We start from the raw sequence: 13,891 nt of genomic DNA on the forward strand, positions 1-13,891 counted from the left end.
AAGACGATCAAATCGACGCGGTTGGTAATAGTGAGGTGATCAGGAAGGATCGGTGCTTTTCCATTTTAAAGCAGGGAGTATGTATGACGACAAACTCAGATGGCTTTCAACACTTTGGACTTCCGTATAACACAGCACTCATCCCCAAACATAAATGACCGGAAGATCTTTTCTCTCATCTCTATCAATCACCATGGAAAACCGACAACTACCCTTTCTAAATCGATACAGCGGGACCCCGAGAACTACTCTCGAAACCAAATCCCCAATCGCAACCGCCAGCCAACCAGGCGACAGAGATACCCCAGCCCACACTCCGTGGTATAACCCACAAGGCTGGTCCTTGCGCAAGAAACTCATCGTCACCGCATCAGTGATCGTGACCGTATTGGCTACAATCCTGATCCCTTTCGAAATAATCAAAAGCCGCTACCCAAACTACAGTCCCTTGCACTACACCCTCATCGACAACTACTCCGGTCCAACCTTTTTCGACCAATTCACTTATTTCACAGACGAGGACCCGACAATGGGCTTTGTTGTCTACGTCAACAAATCAACTGCCAGACACCTCAACCTCACATATGCATCCGAAACATCAGCCATTCTGCGCGTCGATGCATCAACGCCAAACGCCCGCTCTGGTCGGAACTCTGTCCGCGTCGAGTCGAGAAATACATACGATGCAGGCCTCTTCGTCTTCGACATCGTTCATACCCCCTTCGGTTGTGCGACCTGGCCTGCGCTGTGGCTAACTGATGGCTATAACTGGCCGATGAATGGCGAGATCGATGTTCTTGAAACTACAAATGTTGGAAGCCATGGGAATGAGATCACAATCCATACTACCAAGGGGTGTCAGATGGACGTCAAGCGCAAACAGACTGGTCAGGCTATCTTTAAAAATTGTGACCATGCCACAGATGGGAATTCCGGCTGTGGGGTCATCGGCGATGAGACTAGTTATGGAGAGGCAATGAATAACCGTGGGGGCGGTGTTTATGCGCTTGAACTCCGTGACGCCGGTATTAGGGCCTGGTTCTTCCCGAGGGCATCGATCCCTGCTGATATCACGGCGGGGAATCCTGATCCGAGTACCTGGGGTATGGCGCTGGCGGATTTCCCTAGCACCAACTGTGATATTGCGTCACATTTCAGGAATCTGAGTATCATTGTCAATATTGATCTCTGTGGTGAACTTGCTGGTCAGAAGCAGTTTTATGAAACTTTGTATCATTGTCCAGCGACTTGTTCGGGCTTTGTTGCTAACCGCCCTGGCAGTTTTGTTGATGCCTATTGGGAGTTCAAGACTTTCAAGGTTTATCGTGCTCCTTGAGCTTGAAGAGGTGGTTGAAGGCTAGAGATTCGTTTTGGTACCTTTTGTGCTATTTGCTACGTGATATGATTGGATTGATCTGAGGCAAGAGGACGGCTGGTTTTTTTTTTTTTTTTTTTTTTTTTTTTGCTTTGCTTGATGCGCCTTCGCTGAGGAAGTTCGGTGTTGGGATATACCGGGGGAAGTCGATATAGACGTTGCTCACACTATGGAGTTGGTTATTCTTGGTGGCTTGTGAATAGATAAACGATGCCCTATTCTTCGTTAATTCTAGATCTTGAATCTGAGTAGTGCAGTGCTATTCATTAGGAATATGGAGAAACGCTAGAGATACTCAAGTGGAGCTGGTGATGGGGCAGGCTGAGCATTGTTGACCATAAGACATAGATCAGTGCTCACAGTGCCGGAGAAATAGTGTCTCTCTCCATCACTGGTCTGGATCAAGGCACGTATCCTCCCCCTGTTGCAATTCAGACTGCCTGGCGATTGCTCCTCGCGCGGTTGGCTACGAGAATCTGGATTCATCTTAGTGAAAAATTGGATGGCGAGGAATAAAGTTAGAATGGTCTTCGAGTGAGTTGATCAGTCCAATGGTGTTCTTATGCGTTGGAAGAAGCGGGTCAATGGGATGGGTTTTGGCGCGGCCATGTCAGAGCAAGTTAGGTGGTGTGGTGACCCCTATTTACAGACTTCAAATCGAAAAAAAAAAAAATCACGAGTGGGTATTCGGAAAGCCTTGGAGTGCAGTGGGAAATGACTTGATAGAAAAGGTCAAAATTAATGTCAAGGACGGATATTCAGTGTCACTTCTTTGCTAAATAAACACAGAATGGGTATCTCTAACAAAGAGGAATCGTCCGTCAAGCACAGCCGGCTATCAATAATTCATCTCCAGATTAAAAGACACACAATGCATCAACACCGATGAAAGTGGGCTCCACCTTGCAGTGCCGTAGGATAAGGAGCCAGTGGTCCAAGTAAATAAACAATAGGTATACCAAAACAGAACCCCGCGAGATAGCAATATTATCACAAAACGGAAGAAAGGGAAGAAAGGGAAGAAAAGAGAAACGCAATTAGAGCTGCCGGAGTAGACTACCATCTGCGAAGGGGTTCTCCGGAGACATATCCAGCAACGGCCGTGTGGCATTACGGTCACCCGTTGCGACACCATGTCCGGTGCGCGGATTCCGATGACTAGAAGTGCTGGCCGAGTGTGCCAGCAGGCTGTTTGCAGTGAACTTGCCGGCAGAAATCGCCGAGCTTGCTTCAGCAGAAGCCAGGGTCGCGTATTTGTTTGAATGATGGCCCACGCTGCGGGTGGTGTTTCGCCGCTGAGGTGTGGTGTCTGCGGCCGGTCGGCGCCAGGAAGTCGCAGGTGGGATGGAGAATCCTCCCGAGGTCTGATCTGGACCAGTGGCTCCGTCAATCAGTTGCATACCGGGTTGGACTTGGACGCCGCGACCCTTGCCCTTGCGGCTATGCTGTGGTGGCTCGGCATAGACTGGGGTGAGGTCAACCAGAGGTTTCTGTTTAAGAGACGGAGTTTGAGTGAAAGCCGATGCGTCTGGGGCACGAGTCATTGTGTTGGTCCGGCTGTTGGGATTTGAGTCCTGGCCGGGGGTCTGTATAGAGTCTCCACTCATAAAGCCAGTGCCTGAAAAGGCCTCCTGTTTGGCTTTCTTATCGCGATCCTCCCGTTCCCGCATAGCATTTTGTCGCTGGGTGTAAGTTCGGCCTAGGAGTCCGGATGGTGCAAACGTAGAGGTTTCCACTTCCTGGGGCGAAAGGCCCGAGAGCAATGCCTGGGTGTCGGCGAAAGGCCCTTCGGTATCAGTATCGATTGTCAAGGTGTGGGGATATGACGATGGTGGGGGGACGTGTTCACGAAGGGGTTTCTGCCGGGAAAAGACGTCTTTGGAGCTTGTCGGCCTCCGTTGGTCAGAGCTTTCACGATTTGAAGACTCGGTCGAAGTCTCCCGTTCTAGGAGTGGCACGTCGTTGTGCACGTTTCTCGGTTGATGAGACGATTTCTTCGTCCCAGCGCGCTTCACGAGCGTCTCGGTCTCTGGTGTTTGGCCTGCTCCTTTTTTGTTGACAAGATACCAACTTCTCCACTTCTGTACTGCCCGGTACCATTTATCTGCAACAGACTTATCGCTGGTTGAAAAAAAGTGCAAGTAGTTTTCGGTGGACAGAAACATGGATGATTTCTGCTGGCTCTTGATTGCGAAGCACAGCTTCTTTGGCGGCTTGATATCCTTGTTAAGCGCTCGAGCGCTAGGGAAATAGATGTCATAATCGGATAAATAGCAGATATTGGTCTGTTCCTTGGCGCTCTCTTTTCTTGAGATTGTCACTTGTCCGTCAGCACGCAAGGTGACATATCGCTTATCCCATTTGCGACGGCGCTGGGAATGGTAAATATGGACAGTCACTGGGGGTGGTTGCTCGCTGGGAGCATGCCCAGCATCGAGCTGAGTTAAAGCATCCACACTAGAGGGGGGAATCACGATGAACTGATTGTCTGCATCGTGTGACCAGGAGTTCATGATTTCCCGAACATGCTCATAGCGTCGCAGAGGACGTTCTAGGCCAACTTGAGAGTAAGACTCCATGAGAATGAATCTATCCGCATCAATGTCCCGAGATAAGTGCTTGGTGGCATCTAGCAGTATGTCCCGGACTTGCGTTGACGGGTTGACAGTGAGATTCGCGGAGGTATCTCCATATTTGACCAGGGCATTTCGCTTTCCAGCGTTAACAGCGCTGACAGGAGCGTCAACTCCTGGGACCACTCCGGTTCCACCCACTCCAATGTAGTTCGGAAGGGGCCCCATTTTCTTGGTGGACCTTGAAAGTTTGACCATCTGAAAGAAAGACTTGCGATTACCATCGTTTCCTGAGTTGTTACTGCGTGGGGGATGCGCCAGCACAGGTTGCGATCGGGGCTGTTGCACGACTTGCTTTGACAGGACAGACACTTGAGGCCGCCGAATGTCTTGTGCTGAGTTCTCTCCTCCAGTCAATTTTTCCATCGCACCTTGTCGATCCACCTCGCGCGTATGCGCTTCCTCCTCATTTTGTGTGGTCCCAGAATGACTGGTTGCGGGCCGTTCACGTTCTCGTGGTTCATTCCGCCGCACCTCCAGCCGAGGTCGCGCGTGACCCGGGATCGCGGGAGTAGGAGGTACGAGATTTTCATTTGATGCTGGCCGATTGCGACGATATCGAGATCTGCTTCTCGCGATCGAGAGATTCTGCTGGCCAATACTGTTCACAAGCGTAGGTGGTGTGGCCATTTCGACGTCTCCGGTTGTCCCTCGCATGCTACGATATCGAGAGAGCTTTGGAGGTACAGGCTGCGCCGCGGCTGTCACACTGTTCTCACTCATGCTAGAGACTTTTCACTTGAGATTCGCCCCGGGGGCGGGGGGGTCTGAGTTGGGAGAGTTTCGTAATCTGTCTCGAATTCTATCGCATAGGGTTAGCGTCGCCTTGACACCAAACGGCAATTTCCCGTAATTTCCTTCTGATCAACCAGTGCGACTCTGCACCTAAGCCTCTAGACAGAGGAAGCACAGCTAGAAGACACACAAATGTGGGAGAAAAAAAAGAGTGGCCGTAGGATTGAACAAAATAGAATCCTCTCACAATCAAACAGGCCTATTCTCAATCGACCATTCGCACCTCGTTCAAACTGACCCGCACCGATCATCAATTGGGCCGGCCTAGGCTATAAGATTTGCTTTTGGTGAATTGACCATTGGATGGATCATATATATAAATTGAACTCACCGAATGCACTTGGCATAATAAACCTGAGGGAAAAAAGATGAAACGCAATTTCCCGTGCCCCAGCAGGTAAATTGGGGCTAAATATTTCCCGGTCCGACGCGCCGCATGCGGTTTCACGCGACTGACGCTGGGGCTATATTTACTTGGGTATGTACGGAGTACAGTTGACCTGATGGAGTATGTATATGATCGACAGGTACTATTGGCCTTATTGCCACTGTTAGATTGTTCGATGCAAAAAGGTGAGATTATTATTGGATGGTCTCAACGGGTCCACAGGGCGATCAAATCCAAGTGTCTCACTCCAACTGTGCTATTCTTCACAAATAGGGATATCATGAAGCTCCACTTGTGAATCTTGATCGAATGATGTTCGAATGATGTTCAGTACACAGAAGATACAACTTGAAGTTCTGTGGGGTGATAGTGCCAAGGCGACTACTGACTGGGGCTAACTGATCTCCTTGATGGGCTTTTAAACTCCTCTCTGGGTTTCAATTGAACCTTGGCCCTTCTATATTTGAATTGAATTGTTCTTACAACTTCATTCGGTTTAGATCAGGCCTATTTCCTATAAGCACCCAATTCCCGGCGCCTGCAATTTGTTAGCATGGACACTAAAAGCAAGGTATATAGTGTATATAGTACACCACATGACGAAAACTTACCACCACGCGATGAAGTCCACTGTCCGCACATCAATACCAAGCTCAGTCAGCGCCTTAGTGGAGAGATGTGTGTCGTAAGGCCGCACGACACCCCCATTGGGATCATTGCCCTGCTTATTAGGGATCATTCCGGGAGTGGCAACACCCAGCACCTGAGCCAACTTCTGGCAGATCTCATACTTGGTCATCCGATCCTCAGACGAGAATTGCAGGATATGAGGGAAGTCCTTGCGCTTCTCTTTCTCGCGCAGGTACTTAATGACAATGTCCCGACACACGCGCGCAACATCTTCAGTGTTGGTTGGATACCTTATGGCCCAGTCATCCATCTTCACACCAGCGTTTTCATCTGTTGCCTTCTGGACCGCGTCAACGAGCGTGTTGATCGCGCTCTCCGAGTTCTCCTTGGCATTGCCGTACAGCACCGGCACGCGCAGCACTACACCCATACCTGACTCCTTGATTGCTTCTAGTACGGCCACCTCGCCATCACGCTTGAGCTGACCGTACAGGTTCGGTGGTTTAGTTTCAGCATCGGCCTCGTAAGGAGCGTCGCCTTCGGTGCCGGGGAAGACATAGTCGGTGGAGATGTAGATGAGGAAGGCGCCGCGAGTTTGGCATTCTTTGGCCAATGTGCGAGTGGCGTCGACATTCACCTTGCGAGCTTGATCGGGGTGTTTATCACAGATGTCCGGGGACTTGTTTGCAGCACCTGTGAGCTGTCAGTCTATGATCTCGGGATGAGCGAGTCGGCTAATTGGCTTACAATGGATGACAATTTGAGGCCTGGTAATATTTCAAAGCTAATTAATGTCTATGCTCAAGATCTCAATGGAAATACGTACTTGACTTCATCGAAGAGCATCCGAATGTCTTCCTCCTTCTCCAAGTCGGCTTTCAAGATAGTAGGCGGGGCCGTGCGGGAGAATCCCTGGCCAACAACCAAGACGCCCGAGTGCTGGAAAGTGTTGAACACAGCACGGCCAAGGAGGCCACTGGCTCCAGTAACAAGAACTGTAGATGTCATTTTCGATACAGGTATGGGTAAGATGAGAAAGATGGTGGGATGCTCTTCTTTTTTTTTTTCCCTGACGCGGGGCCACCTGTGACGTAGCTGACTTCTCCCATCACCGGAACTGTGGATATAGCCGTGAAGACATAGTTAGCCCACCTACCTAGACGATTAGACCCATATGAATCCAATCCATTCTATCGAATGCTCTCAATTCTATATGTTCTCAACATGGCGTGATAAGATACGCGTGATGATGTCATGACCAGCGCGCACTCGAAGGTCGAAGGGTGTAATGAGATACCAAAGGTATTACAAAAGGTATGTATATATATCTTGCGTTGATCCTCACGCTAAATTTATGCATATTAACTATGTTAGCATAATAAGACCAATTTGAGCCCTCTCACCAAATAATATCCAACAGTGTAAAAGATTGAAAGACAGTATAAGCATTGAAGATAAAAGGCCGAAAATCCCCGAGGTCGAATCAAAATCGGCAAGGACCTGGGAGCTCTCGGAGGCAGATCGGAGTATCGGAGCATCTCCACTTGACAGACTAAAAATTGTTCTTGTGTTGTAAACAGCCATGTCAGGTACCAGGAATATCACAGCTGCTTTGCGGCGCGCCCGAGTGCCTCGTCCTCGGTTTGCCATTCGCACCGTTCAATCCATCACTCCCTTGACTGTGCGCGCCTTCAGCGCCAGCTCCACTCGCAACTCCGATCCCCGTCAGATCAAGTTCACCAGCGACGCCTACCCCAACCTCAAGCGCAACCCGAACTTCGCCGAAATCTCTGCTGAAGATGTCGCACACTTCAAGGAGCTTCTGGGCTCCCAATCTGCCGTGATCGATGGCGTGACTACCGACGCGACGGACGATATCGAACCCTTCAACAGCGACTGGATGCGCAAATACCGCGGCCACACCCGGCTTGTTCTGAAGCCTCAGAATGCACAGGAGGTCAGTCAAGTGCTGAAATACTGCAATGAGCGCAAATTGGCCGTAGTGCCGCAGGGTGGAAACACCGGTCTCGTTGGTGGCTCAGTGCCGGTCTTCGATGAGATAGTCATCAACACTTCGCGCATGAATCAGATCCGCTCTTTCGATGCTGCCTCCGGTGTGTTGGTTGCTGATGCCGGTGTTATCCTTGAGACAGCTGACCAATATCTTGCCGAGCGGGAGCACCTCTTCCCTCTGGACCTGGGCGCCAAGGGATCTTGCCACATCGGTGGAAATGTCTCCACCAATGCTGGTGGCCTGCGTCTCCTCCGCTACGGCAGTCTACACGGCAGCGTGCTTGGCCTCGAGGCGGTCCTGCCGGACGGGACTATCGTGGATGCGCTGTCAACTCTACGCAAGAACAACACTGGCTACGATATCAAGCAGCTGTTCATTGGCTCTGAGGGCACCATCGGCCTCGTGACTGCTGTCTCTATTCAGTGCCCCCCGCGCCCCAAGGCAGTTAATGTGGCTTATTTCGGTCTTGAGAGCTTCGAGCAGGTTCAGCAGGCTTACCTCGCTGCCAAAGGCCAGCTCTCGGAGATTCTCTCCGCATTCGAGCTGATGGACGGTCGCAGCCAGAAATTGGTCATCGAATCTACGGGTAACAAACATCCTCTTGAGGGTGAGTATCCTTTCTACTGTCTGGTGGAGACCAGCGGTTCCAACGCCGAGCACGACATGGCCAAGCTGGAGTCCTTCTTGGAGAGCGTCATGGGCGACGGCATTGTCGCCGACGGTGTACTGGCCCAGGATGAGACCCAATTCCAGGCACTGTGGCGCTGGCGTGAGGGTATTACCGAGTCCCTGAGCCACTTGGGTGGCACCTACAAGTACGATGTGTCGATCCCACTGTCAGATCTGTACCTACTTGTGGAGGACTGCAAGGCCCGCCTCACGGAGAAGGGTCTGGTCGGTGACGATGACTCTTTCCCGGTTCGTGCTGTCATTGGTTACGGTCACATGGGTGACTCCAACCTGCACTTGAACGTTGCCGTGCGACAGTACAGCAAGGAAGTGGAGAAGGCGATCGAGCCCTGGGTGTATGAGTGGATTCAGAAGCGCCAGGGCAGCATCAGTGCTGAGCACGGACTTGGCGTTGCTAAGCGCGAGTTCATCGGTTACAGCCAGAACGAGACAATGGTGAAGTTGATGAAGCAGCTAAAGGACCTCTATGACCCGGTAAGTGGAGTGTCGATTTGATGTGTTCTCAATTGCTAATTTTAACTTTTAGAATGGAATCATGAACCCATACAAGTATATTTAGAGCGAGTTGCAATGCATAGGGATTGTTGGAGCATAATAAAAGCCGTTTACCGATATAGCAAGTAATAGCCTTGGAATCACATTATGTATGAGCCTGCACAATGCACAAGCTCCAAGTAAAAGAAGTAAATGATAATCCTTCCAGGCTATATTCGGGATAAATGCGATCAGCTGAGTGGGCCCCTTGCAGATATACCCCAGTTCATGCCTGAGGCCATCGGTTGCCATGTGAGACGGAGCTTGTTTGTGGATCCTTGCTCCACCCCTTGCCCGCCATCCCCGATGGCCTCTTTACTCTCGTCTTGACCTCTCCCAAGCCCCAAGCTATTCATTCATTACTTGGATGAGCCCTGTCGACATTCCCTGTCTGACCGGAATAGCTACCTGGGCTGAGTTATTGCACAATGGACGATATGGCAAGTCATTACCAGGTGATGGAGGAGCTAGGGAGTGAGTTGACCAAAGTTCTGTTTATTTTTACTTTTTGTTGTTGCATTTCCGTCGGCTAACGGTGTCCTTCGTTTGCAGGTGGTAGTTTTGGAGTGGTTTACAAGGCACTTGATAGGACTGACGGCGAGATTGTTGCCATTAAACACGTATGATCTTCGATCTTCGAGTTTCAAGATCTCGCGTTCCGTTCGATTGTTGACCACTTTTCTAGATCGATCTCGAGTCTAGTGAGGACGATATTCAGGAAATTCAACAGGAGATTTCTGTTTTGGCTACCTGCGCTAGCCCCTACGTTACACAATACAAGGCCAGTTTTCTTAAGGGACATAAACTGTGGATTGTTATGGAATACCTCGGAGGTGGTTCCTGTTTAGATTTGGTACTTTTGTCGTGTCCCATTTTTTTTATCGTGAGGTGAATCGCTAACCATCCTAGTTAAAACCCGGGTGTTTTAACGAAGCCCATGTGGCCATCGTCTGCAGAGAACTCCTCCTGGGGCTGGACTATTTACACAACGAAGGCAAAATTCACCGCGACGTCAAGGCTGCCAATGTTCTCCTTTCTCAGACCGGAAAGGTGAAGCTGGCAGACTTTGGTGTCGCTGCACAGCTGGTCAACATCAAATCGCAGCGCAATACATTCGTCGGAACTCCATTCTGGATGGCACCGGAGGTCATCCAGCAGGCTGGATACGACTTCAAGGCAGACATTTGGTCCTTAGGTATCACAGCAATCGAGATGATTAACGGAGAGCCCCCGCATGCCAGCACACATCCGATGAAGGTCCTATTCCTTATTCCGAAGAACCCCGCCCCTCGCCTGGAGGGCCACGAGTACAGCAACACATTCAAGGACTTCGTTGCACAGTGTTTAACAAAGGATCCGGATCTGCGGCCCAGCGCAAAGGAGCTCCTGAGACACAAGTTCATCCGGAATGCGGGCAAGGTTGAGTCATTACAAGAACTGATTCATCGCAAGCAGGACTGGGATGGTGGCCGTAGCGAGACAAGAGATACGAAATACTATGCTGAATCTCTCAATACCATGACCAGGCCCGATGATCTTGATGAGGATAATTGGGTCTTTGACACCGTCAAGGCTCCTCCAATGTGGAAGCCCAAGGGCACGGATTGGATGACATTCGACGAGGACGAAAACACACCTGACCCAGCCCAGATGCTCGAAGACATGCATATAAACGCACCTCCACCACCGCCTAAGCACCAGGCAAACTGTACCGTTCGCCGAGTCCCTACCGACCGATCTCCGTCGGTCAGACGGGCTAACACCAAGCGTCGCTCAAGTGGCGTCAAACAACCCCTTGGTCTAGACTTAAGCTATGGCAACAGCCCGTCTACAGTCAGACAGTTCCGTCGGGTATCGGACAAAGTCACCACCGATCTGAATTCAGCCAAGCAGGTATTTGATGAAAATCAGAGCCCGAAGACGGTGTCCACCCCCACCGACACCTCAAGCAAGGAGGCTCAGATTGGACGACGTGCGTATAGCAAGGCAGTTGGAATTTCCTGCCAGGAAGTCCTGTCAACAACAGGAGATGGCGATAAACGGGAGGCAATCTCAAGACTCGCTGAAGCCTGGAGCGACCTGGAAATGGTCGATCCCGAAGGCCTCTACCACATCGTCAGAATCATGAACGAGAAGCTGCAAGCAGACCCCCGCCTCTTTACTCTTCTCCCATCTACACAAGCTGATTCTCCTTCGCGACCACGCCTCGTACTGGCCCAAAACAACCCACACCTCAAAAGCCACCGTCGTCGCCAATCCTACGTCCCCGAACCCCAATCCCAGTCACCTCCATCCGTCCCCGCTCAAGCTGCACCCGGTATGGAACACACCAAACAACTCTCTGACGTCCTGTACCAGCGATGGTCGGAGGGTCTCCGCAACCGCTGGGGCGGCATCTAGCTTCACCTTTCGACCATCCTCACGCTTCTTACGTCAACCTCAACACCCCCTACTACTCTTTGTTCCATTCGCAGTATAAGCCCAACTTAGGCGTTCTGAAACTTTTTACAACCCTTTACCATTGACTGCATCTTTGGTGTCCGTTCGTTCGTTCCGTTTACTGTCACTTGCTCTTGTGGGACTGGTCTCGGAGTTACTAATGATCTGGTGTAATCTTGTTGCGCTTTCTTCTGTACTCTCTTTTTTTTTTCCGATAGAATGCTGCCTGTGCTTCTGTCTTTGTCTATTGACCCCAGGTCTTTTGTGTGATTTTTAATTAATGTGTATTTTCCAGGAGCATTTGAACATACCATGTCTGAAATGTGATAATGCCTTGATGTTTTGCATCGCCTCGTCCTTCCTTCTTCAACATATCTCTCCTAGACACCACTCATGTTGTGATTCAAGACCTCGTGTGGATCTAGCATTGATGACAATTGACTACGTCGAAGAGATTTACTTGAGATCAGGAGGAATAAAAAGTCATTTTGCTCAAACAAATTCCAATCATCTTCAATTCTCAGGAGAAAGACTTTGGCTGGGTTTGACAGCCACCTCCCTCATGGCAGGCGATTTTCCAAGGCTGATAATCCGACGATACGCCCTGTGAACAACCTCTGGATCTCACAGCAGAGCTGAGTTCAATGACCACTCTGCAGGTCCATGTTTCTGGACAAGCATTCAGCGAAGAGCCTCTCGTTTTTCGCCAACCCATTGCAAAACTCCACTGTTTGCTCCTAAAGACCAAGGAGTAAAAAATATCCACGTCACGGCTAAGAGTAGTGATTCATTCGGTGAGTTGGACTGAAACAAGGCGAAAAACAAGCATCCGTAGTGGCCTTGTCCCTACCAATGACTCACTTCTTGACCCTAAAGTTCCCACCCAACATGTGTTGACCGCTGCATTACAGCGCTTATGAATAAGCTAGGTGGCTGCCCTGTCGTTGTATGGCTGATGGTTCAAGAAACAGCACCTCCCATGGCCTTTTACCATGAACTTGAGGGATGGGTCCTTTGTGGCCCATTTTCCCCTCCAGGGTATCTGTTCCCCTGTGATATAATCAAATGGACCCTTGCCCACTTACCTTGGAAGGTGCCGAGAGATCTGGATTGTCGGTGTTCCGGTACAAATCACACCGTCGTGCTGTTGCTTTTGAACCTCAGCTTGTATACTTCCCAGTCGACTCACTTCAGTCTGTCCTCTCCCGACAAACATCTACCCGCGCCCTACCTAGGCACTGTTGATCAGTGACACTGACTTTGTCAAGGACAGGTTTTGGTCAATTCTCGCGACTACTCATTGAGGTCCGGGCCTTGGTTTTCATTTTGAACTACACAGTTCCATCATCGACCCGCATTCTGATGCAAGCTGTTTTTGCTATGAGAACAGGAACGATCCGATGGCTGACATATCACGATTCATACAAATTCATGGGCAAGATCGCTCCATCCGAAAGCGTATCCGGAATCTCCTCACAAATGTGAAGTTTGGTTAGGCTAGCTTACCACATCCATATTCTATCTCCTCGGAATATCGTGAGTTGCCTTCAAAGATGCCACAAAGGCCCTTTAGTCTAACGACAGTACCCCCAAGGGCTTCGATTTCCCAACTTGGACTGAGGAGCAACGGATAGTGTCAGCCTTTGGGCGGGTCATATTTTTTTTTCAAATGAGCTTACAAAGGAAGCCATGAAGGACTCGTTGCCATGGCCCGCCAAGGATAGAAAGCGCTTATTCTCCGGAAATCAGCGGTCCCGCAAAGGACCTATCAGATCATGGCCACCCCTTACCGCGCTCTTTTATATCGAAGACATTGCATCGGCAGGAAAGTCAAGTGATCAAAACGGCGTGAGATCTGAAGCCCTTCCAGTTGCCCCCCTCTTCCTAAGGAGACGGAAGTGGCCTGCAAGTATCAATCACTCATTATTGGGAACCTGGCAAGAAGCCACGGGAAAGACCTTGGGGGCTCGACCATGTGTTCCAACGATTACATTGAGATGTCGGTGTTGCCTACAATGGCATCAGTTCCTTGGGTCCGAAGACATTGCTTAAGATTAAGAGGCAGTACTTTGATGAAGAACTCTGAATGATGACTGGTATTTGTACTGTGCATCACACTTGATGAGATGACTCTGAACATGAACTTCTCCTCGTTAGGGCTGTAAATGTTCTTCTCTGTTCAGAGAACCACCAAAAAAGAAAAGTTGTGCATCATCCGTGAATCGAACACGGGCCTCGTCGATGGCAACGACGAATTCTACCACTAGACCAATGATGCTCAGAAACCAAGTGGATCAGCAAGCTGATTCGTTGGTCATATCAGTTTGTGTGGGAATTAGAATCAAGCCACACAGGGTCTCGGAAATCCAGTCTACACCCACATTGAGAGCCCC

The 13,891-nt window shown here is 50.0% G+C and overlaps 5 protein-coding genes and 1 non-coding gene across 6 annotated transcripts; 3 read left to right on the forward strand and 3 right to left on the reverse strand.

The window, feature by feature from the left end:
• Window positions 1–193: 193 nt before the first annotated feature.
• On the forward strand, window positions 194–1,336 carry Pdw03_7510 (Endo-1,3(4)-beta-glucanase, putative; the record flags this gene model as incomplete). The annotated part of the gene is made up of 1 exon (XM_014678326.1): window positions 194–1,336. The coding sequence occupies one exon, from the start codon at window positions 194–196 to the stop codon at window positions 1,334–1,336; it is 1,143 nt and encodes a 380-aa protein (XP_014533812.1).
• Window positions 1,337–2,412: 1,076 nt separating this feature from the next.
• Pdw03_7511 (Pleckstrin homology-like domain) lies at window positions 2,413–4,731 on the reverse strand (the record flags this gene model as incomplete). The annotated part of the gene is made up of 1 exon (XM_014678324.2): window positions 2,413–4,731. One exon carries the CDS (start codon window positions 4,729–4,731, stop codon window positions 2,413–2,415), a length of 2,319 nt encoding a protein of 772 aa, XP_014533810.2.
• Window positions 4,732–5,698: 967 nt separating this feature from the next.
• On the reverse strand, window positions 5,699–6,829 carry Pdw03_7512 (NAD dependent epimerase/dehydratase family protein; the record flags this gene model as incomplete). The annotated part of the gene is made up of 4 exons (XM_014678323.1): window positions 5,699–5,729; window positions 5,803–6,514; window positions 6,569–6,588; window positions 6,648–6,829. 4 exons carry the CDS (start codon window positions 6,827–6,829, stop codon window positions 5,699–5,701), a joined length of 945 nt encoding a protein of 314 aa, XP_014533809.1.
• A 574-nt stretch (window positions 6,830–7,403) lies between these two features.
• Window positions 7,404–9,084, forward strand: Pdw03_7513 (Actin interacting protein 2; the record flags this gene model as incomplete). The annotated part of the gene is made up of 2 exons (XM_014678322.1): window positions 7,404–8,999; window positions 9,052–9,084. The coding sequence occupies 2 exons, from the start codon at window positions 7,404–7,406 to the stop codon at window positions 9,082–9,084; spliced, it is 1,629 nt and encodes a 542-aa protein (XP_014533808.1).
• A 403-nt stretch (window positions 9,085–9,487) lies between these two features.
• Window positions 9,488–11,459, forward strand: Pdw03_7514 (Mst3-like protein kinase, putative; the record flags this gene model as incomplete). Its single annotated transcript, XM_014678321.1, has 4 exons — window positions 9,488–9,533; window positions 9,612–9,679; window positions 9,745–9,912; window positions 9,969–11,459. The coding sequence occupies 4 exons, from the start codon at window positions 9,488–9,490 to the stop codon at window positions 11,457–11,459; spliced, it is 1,773 nt and encodes a 590-aa protein (XP_014533807.1).
• A 2,246-nt stretch (window positions 11,460–13,705) lies between these two features.
• On the reverse strand, window positions 13,706–13,776 carry Pdw03_tRNA79. Its single transcript has one exon. It is a non-coding gene; the product is annotated as a tRNA-Gly (tRNA).
• Between the last annotated feature and the right edge of the window lie 115 nt (window positions 13,777–13,891).

This window comes from Penicillium digitatum, chromosome 2, assembly GCF_016767815.1.
Source record: "Penicillium digitatum chromosome 2, complete sequence".
Taxonomy (NCBI): Eukaryota; Fungi; Ascomycota; class Eurotiomycetes; order Eurotiales; family Aspergillaceae; genus Penicillium; species Penicillium digitatum.